The sequence below is a fragment of the Daktulosphaira vitifoliae genome, unplaced genomic scaffold (assembly GCF_025091365.1).
Source record: "Daktulosphaira vitifoliae isolate Bord-2020 unplaced genomic scaffold, ASM2509136v1 Scaffold_1, whole genome shotgun sequence".
Classification (NCBI taxonomy): Eukaryota; Metazoa; Arthropoda; class Insecta; order Hemiptera; family Phylloxeridae; genus Daktulosphaira; species Daktulosphaira vitifoliae.
The window spans coordinates 54,195,194-54,213,714 of NW_026099572.1; the positions used below are offsets into that span (position 1 = coordinate 54,195,194).

At 25.6% G+C, this 18,521-nt stretch overlaps 2 protein-coding genes across 9 annotated transcripts in view; one reads left to right on the forward strand and one right to left on the reverse strand.

Annotated features, from left to right (window-relative positions):
- Positions 1-18,521, forward strand: part of LOC126894920 (uncharacterized) — a 383,474-nt gene that overhangs the window by 28,925 nt on the left and 336,028 nt on the right. The gene's annotated exons all lie outside the window — the stretch shown is intronic.
- Positions 1-18,521, reverse strand: part of LOC126894902 (high affinity cAMP-specific 3',5'-cyclic phosphodiesterase 7A-like) — a 78,291-nt gene that overhangs the window by 4,371 nt on the left and 55,399 nt on the right. For 7 of the 8 annotated variants that reach the window (XM_050666236.1, XM_050666237.1, XM_050666240.1 and 4 more), the window contains exons 3-8: positions 11,147-11,364; positions 6,928-6,991; positions 5,717-5,812; positions 2,293-2,393; positions 301-432; positions 66-236 (exon numbers count right to left, since the gene is read on the reverse strand). In XM_050666236.1, the coding sequence (XP_050522193.1) occupies positions 66-236; positions 301-432; positions 2,293-2,393; positions 5,717-5,812; positions 6,928-6,991; positions 11,147-11,364 (782 nt within the window). Of the gene's footprint in view, positions 1-65; positions 237-300; positions 433-2,292; positions 2,394-5,716; positions 5,813-6,295; positions 6,414-6,927; positions 6,992-11,146; positions 11,365-18,521 lie in introns of those variants that run through there. The other variant, XM_050666242.1, reaches the window with a different exon arrangement.

Consider the following 18,521-nt stretch of genomic DNA (forward strand, 5'->3'; position numbering starts at 1 on the left):
TATAAAAAGTATTTATATAATATCATTAGAATATTTATAAAAAAAAAATTATTAAAATCATTTACATTAAATTTTTGAAGAAATTCGGGTTGCCTCGTGATGTCCGTAGCTAAAATCAATGAACTTATCTGAGATTCCAACTCGCGGCGAATAGGACTAAGTTTTTCTGCAACATGACTCTCCAGAAGACATCCGATTGCAGATCTCCAGTGATGGTTCTCCAAAACTGAAGTATTCTAAATCAGAAAAAAAAAATCAGTTATTCTAGATATTAAGTTATGGTTAACAATAATGTTTTACCTCATATAGTGTAGCAAGATGATTACTGGTAGCGATCAAAAATGGTTGATTGACGCCAGGGTGATCGAGATCATGAGCGACAGCCGCAATGAGAGATGCCATAATTTCCAATGGAGTCAGGAAGTTTTTGATCTGAATATAATAATACAATGATTCAAATATCTTTATTTCTGTGTCACTTTTAAAAACTTTTAGTAGAAGACATTGTAATATTATTAATACGAATAATTTTTTTTTACACATCCTGAACGCGTGGTATTATGCAATGCGTTTTATTATTTATATTGATATTATCACATAAGTGTAACGGTACCATTCATTGGCAGTTTCCCAGTCTTTGGCAAATTTTATATTTAAAATGTATTGGAGTTTTTGTAAAGTAGGCTTTTGTTTCCTTATTAAATCTCATTGTTGATTAAAAAATCAAAATATTATATAATACTTTAATAAATTATTAAACTATACTGCTAAAAACTGATTAGCGTGCCAATGAGTGGTGCCATATAATAAATTACAAATATTTACTCTAGTACTTCTAGATAAAAAATGATGACAGGAATATTTGTCGTAAAAAAATTTAACAAATATAAAAACACTTTACTGTGCCAATAATTAAACAATTAATTCTATATTTCGCTTTCGATAAAAATTTATTAGTGTAATTTTGTGTTTGATAGATTTTGGTTGATAGTAATTGAGGGTAATTCAAATAATAGATGAGAAGTGATCAAATTTGTTAACCCCAACAGAACACTATTAATATTATTTATGTATATTTGTTTTATATTTAAGTTTTTGAATAAACGATCTTTGCATAACTATATAGGTAATTTGCTTATTATAAGCCACTCCATATTATAATCACAACAATTTTTTTTTTTGTATTTTTAGTCATTTATTTCATGATTAATCAGCTATTAATTAATTTTAGCATTATTATTTATAACAAATAGAGATATCAAACTTATTTTTTTAAATGGGTCGACAACAACTTTTGGATTAGTACTTTAAAAGCTATTATGATTTTAAAAAGTAGACTGGGAGTGACGCGCGGGTACGACTATTTATATCATTAGACATTTCTCGGTCACACTACTCCTTTCGTCCACGTAAAAAAATGTAATAATAACCTCCGCAGTAATAGTCAAAAAGTTGTTATCTACCAGTTATTTTCTTAATTAAATAATTTTCTGTTTTATAAGCTAGTTAAATATACATGGTGCCAAAAATGAAATTAAATTGACATCCCTATATTTAACAAAGGACGAAGCTAAAAAGTACTTAATAGCTTAATAGTACATAATTTTTTTCAACATTTATTTATTTTGCTTGTAATTGAGTGATTTATTATAAACGGATCTCCCTTTAGTCGCTAAAAATATCAATTAATGAAAGTAGATTGGTATTCTATACCTATGATAAACATAAATTAATCGAATTTCGACTGATCGCTTTTTACCCATAACCTAAAGAATTGCTGTAACAGTAGACTAATAACTAGTATAATAGTTTAGATTTTAATTAATTTTTTTTTTTTAAAGATCCAAAATACAAAAAAAAAAAATATAAAATGCAAGTTTACAAAAAACACTGGACCTGTTTTTAAATTTTATTTCTCCTTAAATAATTTTAGTTTTTTTTTCAATAGTTATTGACATATTTACTTTGAGACGCCTACAAGAAAATTTTAAAATACGTGGTTGTCACACGCGCAATAGTATTTTTCGTTGTCATTAATAGAATACATAAATGTAAGAGCATAAATTAGATTCGTTTAAATTGCACGAGGTAATTTTCCTGTTATAAAGAACTATATTTAGACGGCACTGTATAAAGTGTGTTGAAAATTCACTAAATTATTATCTCACTAGTAAAATGATTCAACACAGAAACAAGCACAAGGTTATAAATGCAAAATTCTAAACATTGATCATTTTGATGAGTGACGACTGATTAAATAAGAAAACCCATACAAGTGTTTAGAATACTGACCTTGTCCTCTTGTAGGAAACAGTGCATCGCCTGTGTCACATCCGTCGCGTGAATAGCGTTATGGTAAGGATTTGTGCTGTGGTACCCTTCTTCTATTAGACCTATAAATCAAACAAATCCCACGTGTGAAAACATAAAGATCGATGGGTTTATCTTAATAGCAATAATATTGTTATTAAACAGTTCAATTCACTTTTGTTAATATTGAACGTGTTAAATAAAACGTATAAATCTGCTCGACTGTAAAAACGTGAATGCAAATAATAATATTCGAGTTGTTACCGCAATAAACCACACTGGTAACGTTTAGACATTAAGTCAGCGAGTGTTTCGAGCAATATTGCACAGATTTACTTACAATATGCACGTTTTTATTGCGAAAGATAATGCGTTAACGAGATTAACATTAAAATACAAAAACGGCTACTAAAATCTAAACTGTACTAGAAAAAATAATCTTTTAAAGTGATTTTACTTTTAGCAAAAATGTGTTTAATAAAGCGTTAATTAGATCAATGTTATGACAAAATTAATTAAAATCTAATGAGATTATCATGATGTAATGTTGTCAGTCGGAAATGTGTCAAGGAAGATACATTATTAACGAAAGAAAGTTATACAAAATAAGAAATATTGTATAAGAATGTAATGCATTTAATTATAATGAAATTTTAATAGTTTTGTACTTGCACTTCTCATAATCACATTAACAACATTTTTATAAGTTCTAGTATCATTCTAGTTGATTGGATCATTAATTTTTTTAGTTATATATGTATGCAAGAACAAGTAAGTTGTTAATTTTTATAGATGAATGATAGTGAAATGACCTTGTTTACTAAAATACTTATTCAAAACACCAATTTTTTTCCATTATTCTGTTTGTATTTCTGTTATCGTTTCATAGTCTACCGAAGGCGACTTCAGTAGTAATTTTAATGCGTGAGTATTGTTTGTTTTACAATATTAGATTTCGACATACAAATGAATATGTAAAACGCGCCTTTTAAAGGTTAATAACGAGGAGGTAAGCAAACTTAGCCGTCGGCATTTGCATATGACTATGTCGTTAATTAAATGAATCGAAGCACGTTAATGAAGACTTACTTTGTCTGGTGAAGCTTATTAAAGAGTGAATTGGTAATACAATGTTTTTAATAAGGAAAACCACATATTATTGCAATTAACAACATTATCATAAGTTTATGCTTGCAGAATATCACCCAAACAGACAGCCGTTTAAGATTATTAGCGAAAAAACAGTTTAGTTGATTCTTGTTAAGCGTTAAAAATCATTAAATTTTGAACAAACGTTCAAATTTATAACACTATCATATTTTATCATGCTCATTTGGCGCGGACTCAGTGTTTTAAACAGCGTGCAGTTCGGCGTCACCTACTAAAATTGAAATCCGACACTAACTACCATCTGAAAAGATTTCGGCGTTCTTTGAACACACGGTATTTAGTCAACTACAATGATAGACCTGTCGCCCACTAAAATTGTAAAACAATGATGCAGCGATACTCTGATGAAAATTGTTAGTACCATGAAGTATTTTGTACTTTTAGAAATTACTTTAAATACAAATTCAGACAAGTTCATTATTTACCGTGACCAAATACTAACAGACAATATTCTTTCAACAAATTCTTAAGAATGGTATAAAAAAAATTATTTTTTAACTACTTACACTGAGCAAAAAATATTTTATTTCTTTCTTATTTTATACATTTTATTACCGTTTAATTTTTTTTATTCATTTTAACAAAAAGTAAGTAATATTAATTTGAGTTTAATGTAGTTTATTATTATTTTTATAGAAATTTATTTTAATAAAAATTCTATAAAACAGCTAAATTACTTTGAATAAAATAAAAAAGAAACTTATTAAATATATAAAATTTTTATGCTTACTTTTAAATTTAATGAATAAATGACGAATTAATAAATAAACCCAACCCCTAATTTGACAGAAATATTCATCTCTTAAATAAAATGATGAGCATAAAAAAAGAAAATGAAAGAAAAACAGTTTTTTTTTACTATGCACCTCGTTATGAAATTCTGATTATACCGCTAACATATATTGTTTGTTAAAAATCATATAATTTGATGTTTATTAATCAAAAGAAATCAATGAAAAATTTAGATTAATTTATTTAGGCGAATGACCTAGCTCAGTCGGTAACGCGTTGTGTCTCGGTGTCCAAGTTCGATTCCGTTGCGGTTAGCTGTACAGGGTTTTCTTCTTTTCTTGTACAAGTAATAAGTTTTTGAGGAAACGTTAGACATGATTATTAATAATAACATAAAAAAAAAAATGTAATGGTTGGCTTGACTATAAATTGAAATGGTAATGTATACATGAAGAATAAAAAGTTTAAAATATAGTTTGTATGAAATTTTTATCCATCATATTTTACTTCCATCAATTGACTTCAAAGGAAGTTTTCATTAATACAGACCCATAATGAGTTCTTCTGAATTCAATTGAAATCAGCATGACGAATATAAGTATAGATTTATGTCACATTCTACAAAATTGAATACAATAAAACGAGTTTCGAGAATATTTTCTACAATTAATCGATATAGCTTTTAATATTCCACTGAAAACTTTATTTACCTCTAACGAGTGTAACATATACTAGCAAACAAATGTTGTAATAAACATACAGTGATGTTATTTAAAAAATATTTCATACTTAAATGTTACAGTATAACATTTAAATAGGATATGGATCTTATATTAAAAGATTACTAATCTATGTCTTGAAATAATGATTCGGCAGCAAGGTCATTATTGTTATAATGTTTCATTATATTGGGACATCAATTTAAAAGATCATTTTTTAATGTCTATACATTATTATTATTAATAATTTTATTATTTTATATAATAAAAAGAACAAACAATTAACGTTATCACATTTATTTATTAATAACTATGTGGTATATTCAGTAAAAACATAGAAGCTTAAAACGAGACCATTCATTGCTTTATAATCCTACATCAGAATAATTCAAATGAAAACGCAAATATAGGCTTGTTAGTGGATGGGCAATAATATTTAATTATACAACCCATGACTAAAATGAGTTTTGTTTATATTGATTTTAAAAGGGTAAAAGCTCTGTACGAATTAAAGTTTGTTTGATATAGAACTTCTACCGGTAGCTAACATATATAACATCATGGTAGCTAACAACAAACTTTTGTAAAGTTTTCATGTTGTTTTCGATGGAATTTTCAATTAAACTAGGTAATTAAAATTCATCAACATATTTAGTATTTTTAAATGATAAAAATACTCTATACTATTGAATATTATTTTGATAATTTTAAATGTCGATAAACTAATTGAGCGAAACTTTAATATTCAATTCATAAAAATATATCAATATAATTTTATTACTTACTAAAAAGTTTCCACACTTGAACTACGTCTAGTTTGAAATATTCCATTAGACCATACCAATGAAAAAGATGAACGCAAAGTACTGGTAGTGATCTTCCTGTAAAAAAAAAAAGGAAAATATTTCAATTATATTTATCTGGTTTAAATATTTGCTGTATTTTTGTCAGTAACCTATAGGAAAGGTTTTTAACTGCATTAATTTGATTTAGAAATTTAACTACTTTTGATAGACTATCGACTAAGATTTTCAAGATTTTTATAATACTTTTAAAATTTTCATGAAGATTAGAGAATATGTTCATAATATAAAATGAGACATTTTCAATATAATATCTCTGTTTTAAAAATAAATTTTATCTGAAAGAATGGTGAATTATTCGTCATTCGTGTAGAGGATGTTTATTAAATGCTTTAAAAACCTTCAGTTTCGTGATATAAAATATTTTTTAATTCAAACTTGCTATAGTTTCTAAACCTTTTATTATACACAAGTTATTTTATAATATAAAGGTATTAGAGATAAAATTTGTTCTATTCTTGTTTTTTATTTTGTAGAGTTTATGATTTCTAGGGCTCTTACCATAAACATGTTAGCATAATTGTTTCTTTAACAATGTTTCATACCATAACTGCGGATATAAATAAAATAAAATGAAATTATGAAATTAAATAATAATTAGTGGTTAATTTAAAATGGTCGACGTTTCAGTAGAATTTCTGAATTTATATTTACCATACTTATTATGACGATTGAATAGTATCTAAATTATAAAATTTTAATTAAAACTGAAAAATTCAATAGGACTCAGTCCAATTTACAGTGTTCAAATATGTCTTGAGATCTTATCGTAAAGAATTATAAAACTATTTTCCAAGTATTGATGATATAGTTATATATATAACTATAAATATAACAATAAATAATAATTATTTATTAAAATACAAAAATATATTCTAAAAATAATTAAATTAAATACATAACCTTGATATGATCTATATATAAAATAACTTTCGTAACGTGATATTGGTATAGCTAAGGGAAGAGGCTAAAGTGTTACAGTTTACCTTATGGGTAAAACAATACTGTTAAAATTACATGACTTTGGTCCTAGCAAGAGTACGCGATAAACAAAAAAAAAGTCATTATCTCCCTTTAGAAATCCTGTCTACGTCATAGAAATAATAATAATTAAAACCACATTTTCTACTTACCCCCTGTAGCTGTATCTAACGCAAAAGCGTTGAATGGCCATTTCCATACATGTTTCAATACACACTGTAAAAAAAAATGCAATATTAGATTACTATTAGAAAAATTTAAAGCTTTTGAAGCAATAAAACACGTTATTTGTGTACGATAAAAATAATAATTTGAAAAAAATGTCAGTATGAGTTCATAAATTTAATTATTATTAGTGGCATTTTCCATCAAAATATAAATGTTGGTTATATTTTTGTTTAGTATTAAAAATTGTATATATCATAAAATTTTAAAACTCAACAAAGTAAAATAAATAAATTTAATAAAATTAAGGTACAGTTAATTATTATCTTGTAGTTCACTTCAATCCACGAAAAAATATATTTATAATGAATTCATTTACATTTAACTGTGTTAGTTCAGCGCTGTATAAAAATTCATTCACTCTAGAAGAAAACTTAACATGAAATCATGTTGTCATTTTGATTATCATAATAATACGGACTGAAGTGATCTAATACGCACTGTTAGGAGAAATTATTCCATAAATTTGATTTATATAGTTTGATTATATAAAACTGTGTAACTTAGTAAAAATTGAAATAGTGTGTCGAGGGGCTTATATGAGTTATCTGTCTACAACTTATAGAAAAAATTCAATTTTTGTTACAGTACTAATCAAAATTGCTGGAAACGATTGATAGTTCTATCACAAAAACATGACAAAATATTAAAAGTAAATCTAAATTTGATTCAGGTGCTTTTCTATTAAGTAGAAAAATATACTACTTTATTACTTTGTTGAAGGACCACTATAAGACTGAAAAACTTTAATGTAACCTAACTATTGTTAGTTTTGTTAAATCATCAATAAAAGTTATTTCTGTTCGCATTATAGAGTAGTTGCATTTGATTTTATGATACCTCACCCTAAGTAGACTTTTATGATCTTTATTTATTTTTCATCTTAAATAATTTGACAATAAATTTCGCTAAAAAATATTCTGGAAACGTTTGGAGATATTCTTGAAATCTTAATTTACTATAATATAGAAGAATTCCAGAAATAGTTCCATTTAATTAGACCAGTTAAGTAAATTATCTGAAAGGCGATAGAGGCAATACTACAAATACCACCCAAGTTTCAACATCATATATCCGTGGTTAAAATAACCCACAAGAATTTGTACTTAAACGATGTATACAGTTCATCTAAGTTTATCTTCTAACCCACTTAATTAGGTATACACATTTTCAACAACTCGTGTCACGCTTTAGTTTATGACTTTTAATTTTGAAGTATATAGAGTGGGCTTTTGCCTATTATAACAACCGCATTCTCCAGAAACCTGTGTGCAATTTAACTGAACTTTGTACCATTGTAGCGTTAAACTTATGGAAACTTTGGCTAAAAGTAAACTTACTTTAGAAAATGATTGATTAGCAAAGAACACTAATAAGTCGTGGGAAAAGTAATTGTAAAAGGTTTTAAATAATATAACTTTATTGTTGTCAAAACAATTTAATATTTGATCGCAATAAAACGTTTTAAAATATATTAATATTTCTCTATCATACTATTTTGATGTAATAATTATTAATTTAAACTAATACTAAAATTTATTAAATTAAATTTGACGGTTTCACCTTGACAATCTGATTTTATTCGTGTGGGTAATTATAGATGACAAACAAATAGCTAAGAAGCCGTGTACAAATCAACTGTGGGTACATTTTCAGAAGCATACAGATATTAAAACGGATTGTTTCAAAGTATACAAGCGTACAGTAAAACTATGCGAGTAATGTATTGTATTCATTAACCATAGAAAATATAATTTTACCATAAGTAATAAGCAAGACTAAAGATACTAATTTAAACTGAAATAACACTGCATAGCATATTTTGTCCTTTAATATATTGCGCTACTTTTTAAGTACAGCATAAATGAATCCAACACACACCTTGAGCGAATTTAAACATATTACGTTGATAGATGTCTATCTTAAGCGACACGGAGATTTAAAAGCTAATAAATACTGTAATGCACTTGAATAATATTAACAAATCAGTATTTCAATTGAAAATAGTATTCCGATGAAATTAAAAGTTCATAAATAATATTTTAGGATTGCGAATCAACTACAAATAGTGAATGTTATCGGTTATTTAGTAATTTCTTGTAATAAGATTAAATATAAAAGGATTATACCGCAGAATACATCAAAGAGTAAACGTATACCTCTGATTGGTATAGTATTGACAGGATATCACGAAAATGTTTACAACGCTCCAGTTGCTTGCCTCGAGTTATAATTAATTCCAACATAAAGAGAATTAATCAGTGATGGGAGGGGCTATAATACTTAACAACCCTTATTCGTAGACGATTTAGTTTTTAGAACAGAGCAATATAAATAGCAGTGTGTATTTACATTTCCTCTGCACGCCATGTTCGATACTGACAACTTGTATTTAATATGATAAAATAGGCCGAGATTCTATTTTACACAAAACTCGTTACTCCGATTATCTTTCACGTTTGATAATATATAGCTTATTTAAATCGGAGCACCTCGCTATAATTAGTTGTACACAACTATGCAAATAATGTAGAAACACTTTTATTATAAATGAACATAAGTTAATTTAACCGCCTAAACAAATGTTATTCAGTTAGGTTAGGTTAATTCATATTCTAAAGTATACCTTTATTTCAAGTAATAATTTATTTAGTTTGTGTAAAACAAACACTTAAAAAGTGTTAATGTGAAATTTATTGAATCACTTTAATGAGTCCAATGGTTTTTAAATAAAAAATTTGTTCAAAAATTACTTATTAAAATAAAATAAAAAAAAAAACACTTTTAATAAAGAAATTAATGACGATTAAAAATGAATTTGCATTTATAACATTTAATAAACTAATATGATATTTGAATCGTGCTGTGTATAGTATATTTAAAAAACATTCTAAAATTTATTGAAGTACCACAATCAAAGAAATAAGTTTAAATTCTATAAGAATTATTTTAAGAAAATATAATTAAATTGAGATTAATTAAATTAAGGTTAAAACGGAAAAATTTATTTCGTATTTATAATTCTTCAAACTAATTTAAAAATAATCCTGAAAATATAAAAATACTCTAAATTTTGAATAATTTAATTAAAATTCAATTATTATGGAAGCATAAAAAAGGAACAACGGAAAAATTACTCATATCTGACCTAATTAATGCTACTCGACTGTTTTAAGTGTAAAATAATTACAAATACATCTTACAATATAATTAATAATTTTCAAAAATCCCTTAAGAAATTATTGAAAGTATGATGATTTATTTAGTAGAAATTCAAAGAGAATATACATAAAATTTAATTAATAATGAATAATTACCAAAGCTAAAGAAAAATGTTTACACTGTTTATCGAACAGTATTTTTCTGTTAAAACTTCTAATTAAATTAATACCTTTTACAATTAACGTTACAAGGGACCAACTTTTTGTTGTTATACTTTGTGCACGTTGTTTGAAAATTGTCAAAAAATAATGAAACATCGCTTTAATTAAAAAAATTAAACAAAAAAGATAATTACATAAAAACTAATTTGCGTTTTCAACACAGATCTATTTTTATAGATATAAATAAGCTTTTAAAATATAGTTAACAATTTTTATGTCTAATAACAGGGTAAAACATGTTCTTTTATAAGTCAAAAAAAAGTTGGCAAGCCATTCCTAAGAGAATTGAGTCAGACTTGAATGGTGAGAATTCCATAGTTTGAAAACCTTAATCCCTGGGATTAAGGGACCGAACGAATATAACAGATTGGATTGGGAACGAAAAAAAGTAATTTTTTCGGCATATCAATAAACACGGATGCTTTCTATTACCTACTTCAAATACTTATACAAGAAGCTCGTCTTGCATACCGAGTAAGTTAAGCTTTTGAGTTTATTTATTTGAATAAATGATTCAATTTTGAATAGAATGCAAAGCGAACAGGTTAAAAAATCTCCGCAATCTATTTAGTCTACTTTTAGAAATTTAAATACATATAAGAGATAAGTGCAATAAAGATTTTACTATAGGCACAATCCATGAAAGTCATAGAATTTCAAGAATTCCATTTCATTAGTAGCGTAGTTTTTTTTAACGTAAAACAAAAATAATTTAAACACTAGCAAAATATCTTTTTAAACGAAATTACTTAATCACGCTTACCCGAACTTGGCCGTGGTGTATATCGTCCAACAATGCTGGTGCGGTATCATTGGACAGAGATCTGGTGGTAAGTTTTTTCCGCCTACGTTTATGCATTGTAAGAAATCGACCGTTTGGAAGTCGCTTTCCACAAAGGGCAACCGATTCCAAAAGCACCACTTCACCCTCGGATAATAGCCGCGATCTACGTTTGCACCGATCATCTGTGGGAGAGTCATCTAAAACAATGTTATAAATTAAAATTAGTGAATATATTGTTTTAATAGTGTAGATTTTATAAAATTAAAATTGTATACAAACTTAATAGATTTGTGTCAACGTATTAAATCGAGTCTAGCACAATACTGATTTTTAAGTTACAAAAGTAACCTAAAAGATTTGTAGTGTAAATATGTACAATAGATATAAAATAATGAATTTCATATAAAATACCATCAGATAATCAATTAACTTTTATCATAACGTAAAACCAATATGATTATTAAATATTTTATATAATCTTCAAATAAAATAGGTAAAAATACTCTACTTTATATAAATATTTACTTAAGAAATTTAAATAATAATTATTTAAATTTATATTATTTTTTTAGTTGCCAATTTACAACTACTAAGTAAATAAAACATTAATTAAGTTGAAGTAATATTTATCAGTGAAGTTTGGTTTGTTATTTACTTTAAAATATACTACTTCCTTTATATAAGCCATTAAATTTTTACTTTAAAGCAGTTAAAGATTTTTTTTCGTGATATATTTGCTTTTAAACCAATTAAAAATAATTTTTGGTTTAAAAAGTATAAATTTGGCATATTTTAAGCCTAAAATGACTGGTAAAATATATTTTAGTTATTTATATTATTTATGAGGTTATAAGAGAAATTTAACTATGATAGTTCTTAGTGTTTTCTTCAAAACTTCTGTGAGAATAATGTCATATTTTATTAAAAAGAAATCAGTTTTAGCTATCATGATTAAAACAGTAAAATCTCATTTCACGTGAGGATTTCATTTTAGGGTGAATTTCGTATGTTACAAGGATTTCAATGCGAGTGTCCAGTAGGGAGTTCAGTAAAAGATAGTGCTACTGTGATATGCCATACAAATAATACAAAGACCCAGACATATAGTACATTAGATAACGGTAAGTTTTCTTATATAGAAAACGTTAATCTAATTCTTATTTAACAATGTAAAAACGTTTATAATCTAAAGTAACTAATCAAAAAGCTAAATAACACCTTGGAATAGTAAGTAATTTTTAAAAATTATATATTGTATAATTATTATTGTGATAAGATATTGTACCTAAATGGAATATTTAGCTTCGATGCGAAGCTGAGAAGGTATTGGTTTTACTAAGATGTGTTTTTTTTTTTTTTTTGTGTCTGTTACCACTTTTTCTCAGCTCTCACCGAACCGATTTCTTTCAATGATACGTCAAAAGATCACAAATCGTATCTAGTCGAAGACATTACCCTTAAAAATTGAAAAAAATTCCCTCGTTCCCCGTAAAAGGGGGAAACCTCCAAAAAAATTACAAATTTAAAAATCGCTAATTTTCGAAATTTTTTCAATTTTTTTTACTTAAAAGTGCCATAACTTTTTCAAAAATAAACATATCAATATAATTCTTTTTTATATAGATGCATAATATCATTACCTTTCATTTGGTATATTTTTTTCATAAATTTAATCCTTAACCTGCCCACAAGGGGGGATTTAAAATGACAACTTTTTCACAAAAAATGAACTTTTTCAACTTAACTTTTAAAAATATTCCGGAAGGTCTGACACTTTTATATATATCTTAAATTAAAGCTAATGTAATATACTTTATCGTCAAAAAAAAAAATTTCGGACTTTATTTTATCTTCATGGTGAAAATGGCTACCGAATGCTATTTTTGTGTGAAAATTTTCGATTTTGTATTTTACATTTTTAACTTTATTATGCTATAACTTTTTGAAAGATTTTCACTTTTTTCATGAGATATTATATATTATCTATATTATATATATAATCAATATTTATATACATCTTTCATTTGACATACTGTTTTTTTAAATTGGACCATTTCCCTATATAAGAGGGGGTTCAAATCTAAAAAATTCATGTAGAAAGTAGAACTTTTTCAACTTAAATTTTGAAAGTGTTCCGGAAAGTCTGACACTTTTATATATATCTTAAATTAAAGCTAATGTAATTTACTTTATTATGCGAAAAAAAAATTTCGGACTTTATTTTATCTTCACGGTGAAAATGGCTACCAAATGCTATTATTGTGTAAAAATTCTCGATTTTATTTTTTACATTTTTAACTTTATAATGCTATGACATATTGAAAAGTGTATGGATCAACATTATTTTTTTATGAGAAATAATATTTTTTAATAATCCTTTTTTCATTCGACATACTTTATCTTAATTAGGATATTAATAATGAATTAGCAGATCATGTAGCTTTTGGAATAATCCACCAATTTTATAAAATTAAACACTATCTAAAGATTTGCATCGAAGCGTTTTTTTTTTGATAGTGATTTTAATCACTGTCAGATATCATTATACTTGATCCATCTATACCATGTCACCACTGTTTTAAGTATAAATTTGTTTTATTTTTAGAGCTATTACAATTTTTAGGTTAATTTAAAATTATTTATACATAGAGGTAATCTATTATTTAAAATATTTATAGATATAACAATGTCATCAGTTTTATGCTGACGTTTCTAACTCCTTGCAGAGTTCATCTTCAACAGTATAGTTACAAAGTCAGGCCTGTAACTATGGCTCCGAAAATGAATTTAAAACGTCAGCATTAAACTGTATCACATGGATATATCTGTAATATTCTAAATGATATAACAATCTGTGAAAGCTTTAACACATTCATAAACATAACTAGACAAATGTAAAAATCAGTAACACTTAATACTTGTATATTCGAGAGTGAAGGCATAAAAGCCGAGGTGTATACATTTCAATATAATTTAAATTTGAATTGAATTGATTTTTATTTGTTGAGTGTTTTACAATGAACAGGATAAGATTTGTCAGAAATGCGTTCAAAATAATTGAACTGTCGAGAAATATTAAATAACGACGTACCTACAAAGATAAAGACGGAAAAGCTTAAACGGGATTGAGCTGTTGAAGATATTTACTAAAAGGAATTTTTCAATTCAAAGCATCATCTACGTAAAAATGTATGAACAGTTCATGACACGTATTGGAAAAATATGAATAAAAAGTGAATCATTTTTACCAATAAATAATTAATTTAAAAACGCAAACCCAAATATATTATTTTGACCATTATCAATTTTGAATTATTTTATTTTAACAACAATTTCTGGAGAACTTTGATTAAATAAGATTTTGAACAATAGTAATTCCTTACACAAAGCAAATTAAACTAAGTGTGTAATTTAATTAATGCTATAAAAAATTGTCCTTACAAATATGACGATAGTCTGTCTAGAGAAATGTTGAATGGAATCAAGATAAATTTGTAAGATACGACAACTAGATAAAAAATACTTGTATATTATTTAGATAATTAAGGACACGAGTATTTAATTTTTTGTTAGATGAATCTATCTAGATAAATAAAATATTTCACATTTTAATTTTTATCATATAAGCAATTTAAATTATATTAGTTGACCTTTGTTCCATATACAATCAAACAATATAGAGATGTTTCTATGCTATTTTCGAGAGTAGAAATTTTAATTTACGGTCTTTGCGGCAATCGATCGCTTGCTGGGTTTAATATGTCAGAATATTTTTTGAATATTATAGGCTATTTTTGACAGCAAGAACTAAAAGTCAAAACAAATGATAAGGTTGAGGTTTCATGATGGAGTCTCGTGGAGTTTATGAGGATAATTGCACCGAGGCCTCAACATATTTAGGTTTTTAGGGATCTAACATTTTTAAAAGATTTGAAAAATTACGTATGTCTAAAATCTGTAACTAATTTTTTTTTTTTTAAATAGCGTAATTTTAGTTTTAATACAAAGCAAAGTATTAATTTTACTTTGATTTTTTCTTACGCTTAACGCTTTGTTTGCTAATAAGTTTCAGTTTCATAAATTGATTATTGAATAAAAACTTTATAAAAACCCAACACAGTGTGGTCGCGGCACGGTAGGTACGTGGCTTAGTTAGTCCAGTATAGATAACAGACAGTGATTAAAATCACTATCATGAAAAACGCTGCGATGCAAATCTGTAGATAGTGTTTAATTTTTAAAAAAATGGTGGATTATTCCAAAAGCTACATGATCTCCTATTTCCTTATTTATATTCTGATTACAAGTTTTATGATTTATAAATGTAATATATAAATATATATATACAAGATGATTTTTTTATCATAACCCACTCAAATACTTACAGAATAATAATAATTAAAAATTTTTTTTTTATTATTATCTTTAGTTATACATTATTCTTGAATTATTAACTATGTAATACTTTTTAAGTTCATCCCTTATGCCTGGTAAGGGTGTCAACTTTGTTTTTTTAAATGGTAACACATATTTTTAATTTAATAAAATGTTTGAGTTTTTAATTCAATAGTAAATGGCATTTGAATTTTTAATGAAACTTAATTTGTTTATTAGATATAAACATTTAAAGTTTCAAATTTTTGAGTTAATATATAGGTATAATACACAAGGGATTACAAATACAGGTAGCTAATTGATTTTTTATGACATCGATATTAGCAGGTACACAGCATTGTTATTATCAATGATAGTAAGGTACATTGTTGTGAGTTTATAAATACACTAACTGACAATACAAAAAGTATATCTATTGATAGTCATAATTGATAATAAACAATCCGTGACTGTGATAGCAATATCATAAAAAATCAATTAGCTACCTGTATTTGTAATCCCTTGTGTATTATACCTATATATTAACTCAAAAATTTGAAACTTTAAATGTTTATATCTAATAAACAAATTAAGTTTCATTAAAAATTCAAATGCCATTTACTATTGAATTAAAAACTCAAACATTTTATTAAATTAAAAATATGTGTTACCATTTAAAAAAACAAAGTTGACACCCTTACCAGGCATAGGGGATGAACTTAAAAAGTATTACATAGTTAATAATTCAAGAATAATGTATAACTAAAGATAATAATAAAAAAAAAATTTTTAATTATTATTATTCTGTAAGTATTTGAGTGGGTTATGATAAAAAAATCACCCTGTATACATTTTTAATATATAAATATAAAAAGGAAAATAGTCCGATCAAAAAAAAAAAAAAAAAGTATGTTGCATAAAAGAAGAATATAAATAGTACTTGTCTTAAAAAAATTTTAATGATCCGTAAATTTTTTAACAAGTATAGAATTATAAAGTTAAAAGAAAAAAAAATTTTTTTTACAAAAATTGTATTTTTTTTATTACATTGATGTTTAATTTCACCATGAAAACAAAATAAAGTCCGAATTTTTTTTTTCCATAAAAGTACATTACATAAGCTTTAATTTAAGATATATATAAAAGTGTCAATATTTCCGAAACACTTTCAAAAATTAAGTTAAAAAAATTCTTTTTTTTATATGCATTTTTAAGTTTTAAACCCCCTTGTATTAAGTTTCCCTTAATAAAACTTAAAAAGACTTTTAAAAAAAAGTATGTCGAATGAAAGAAATATGTAAATATTATTTCTCATAAAAAAGTTGTATTGATCTATATATTTTTCAAAAAGTTATAGAGAAATAAAGTTTAAAATGTAAAATATAAAATCGAGAATTTTAGCACAAAAATAGCATACAAGATCCATGAAGATAAAAAAGTCCGAAATTTTTCTTTCCATAATGAAATATATTACAACAGCTTTAATTTAAGGTATATATAAAAGTGTCAGTATTCCCGGAAAATTTTCAAAAGTTAAATTGAAATAGTTAATTTTTTGTGAAAAAGTTGACATTTTGAATCCCCCCCTGTGTGCAAGAAAATAGTCAAATTTATATAAAAAATATAGAAAATGATAGGTAAATACCTCATGTATCTATATATAAAAAAACTATATTTATTTGATCATTTTTAAAAAAGTTATGACAGTTTCAAGTAAAAAAATTGAAAAAATGTTGAAAATTAGCGATTTTTAAATATGTAATTTTTTGGAGGTTTCCCCCATTTACGGGGAACGAGGGAAATTTTTTCAATTTTTGAGTGTTATGTCTTCGACTAGATACAATTTGTTATTTTTTGACGTATTGTTGAAAGAAATCGGTTCGGAGAGAACTGTGAAAAAGTGGTAACAGACACAAAAAAAAAAAAAAACGCAACATACTAAACTGAATACCTTCTCAGCTTCCTATCGAAGCTAAAATGATTATAAAATTAAAAGTAATGTAAACTACTAGAAAAGTTAGTGTAAACAGCTTTTTACAAACAATAAAAATATAATACTTATTAAATATAAACACCATTATATTAAATTAATAGTTGCATAATAATTGGTTATAAAATTAAATTAAATTTAAGTAAAAATATAGTAATTTATATCAATATTTAGAGCCACACTAAAAAATGAAATCCCACAAAATAACAGTTAAAATTTAAAACTAAGAAATATATTAGTTTTGTATGATATTTTTTTGCAAAATAAGTATTGTAATTTCCCGTATAGTGAGTCAGCTGCTCCATATGATTATGTTTTACCTAATGACATCATACCTATAATAATAATAATATGTTTAGGAGATAATACAATGCAATTTTGTTTTCCTTCAACGTAATAGTGAGATAGAAAGGTCGTTTTTGTAAGAGTTTACATGTAGACAATAAAAATTGTATTTGAATTAGAAGGTCCTGAAGTTTCTAAGACCAAAAAACTTTTTCTTACTCAGCTCCAAATAACGTCACAAACTTTATTTTTATCTATTTATAAATAAACAAGAATAATACACTAAATTAATTTTGTTCTTATGACTGTATTATTTCAACTATAAATGTTAGTTATGAGCTACTTATAGAGTAGCAATTAAAAAAATAATAATTTTGAGATGAAGTATTTGAATTTAGATTTTCCTTTCATTAAAATATTGGAAACTTGATTAGGGTTGGTTTTAAACTACTCAGAAAATGCATAAAAATATAGTGTAATCACAGAGTAAATTTAAGTTTTGATCTGAAACGTGAAAAGAGTGAGTTACTGACATATTTGTTCCGCATATCTAATTGTTGAAACCAAAACATATTACTATGATTAATGTAAATTATATATTCTACATCGAAGACAATGTATCCACTCAAAGTCAAAGACGGACTGGTCTACTGTGCAAATGATTAAAGAACTGTAGGTCGATAATCATTGTATCTACGGCCGACC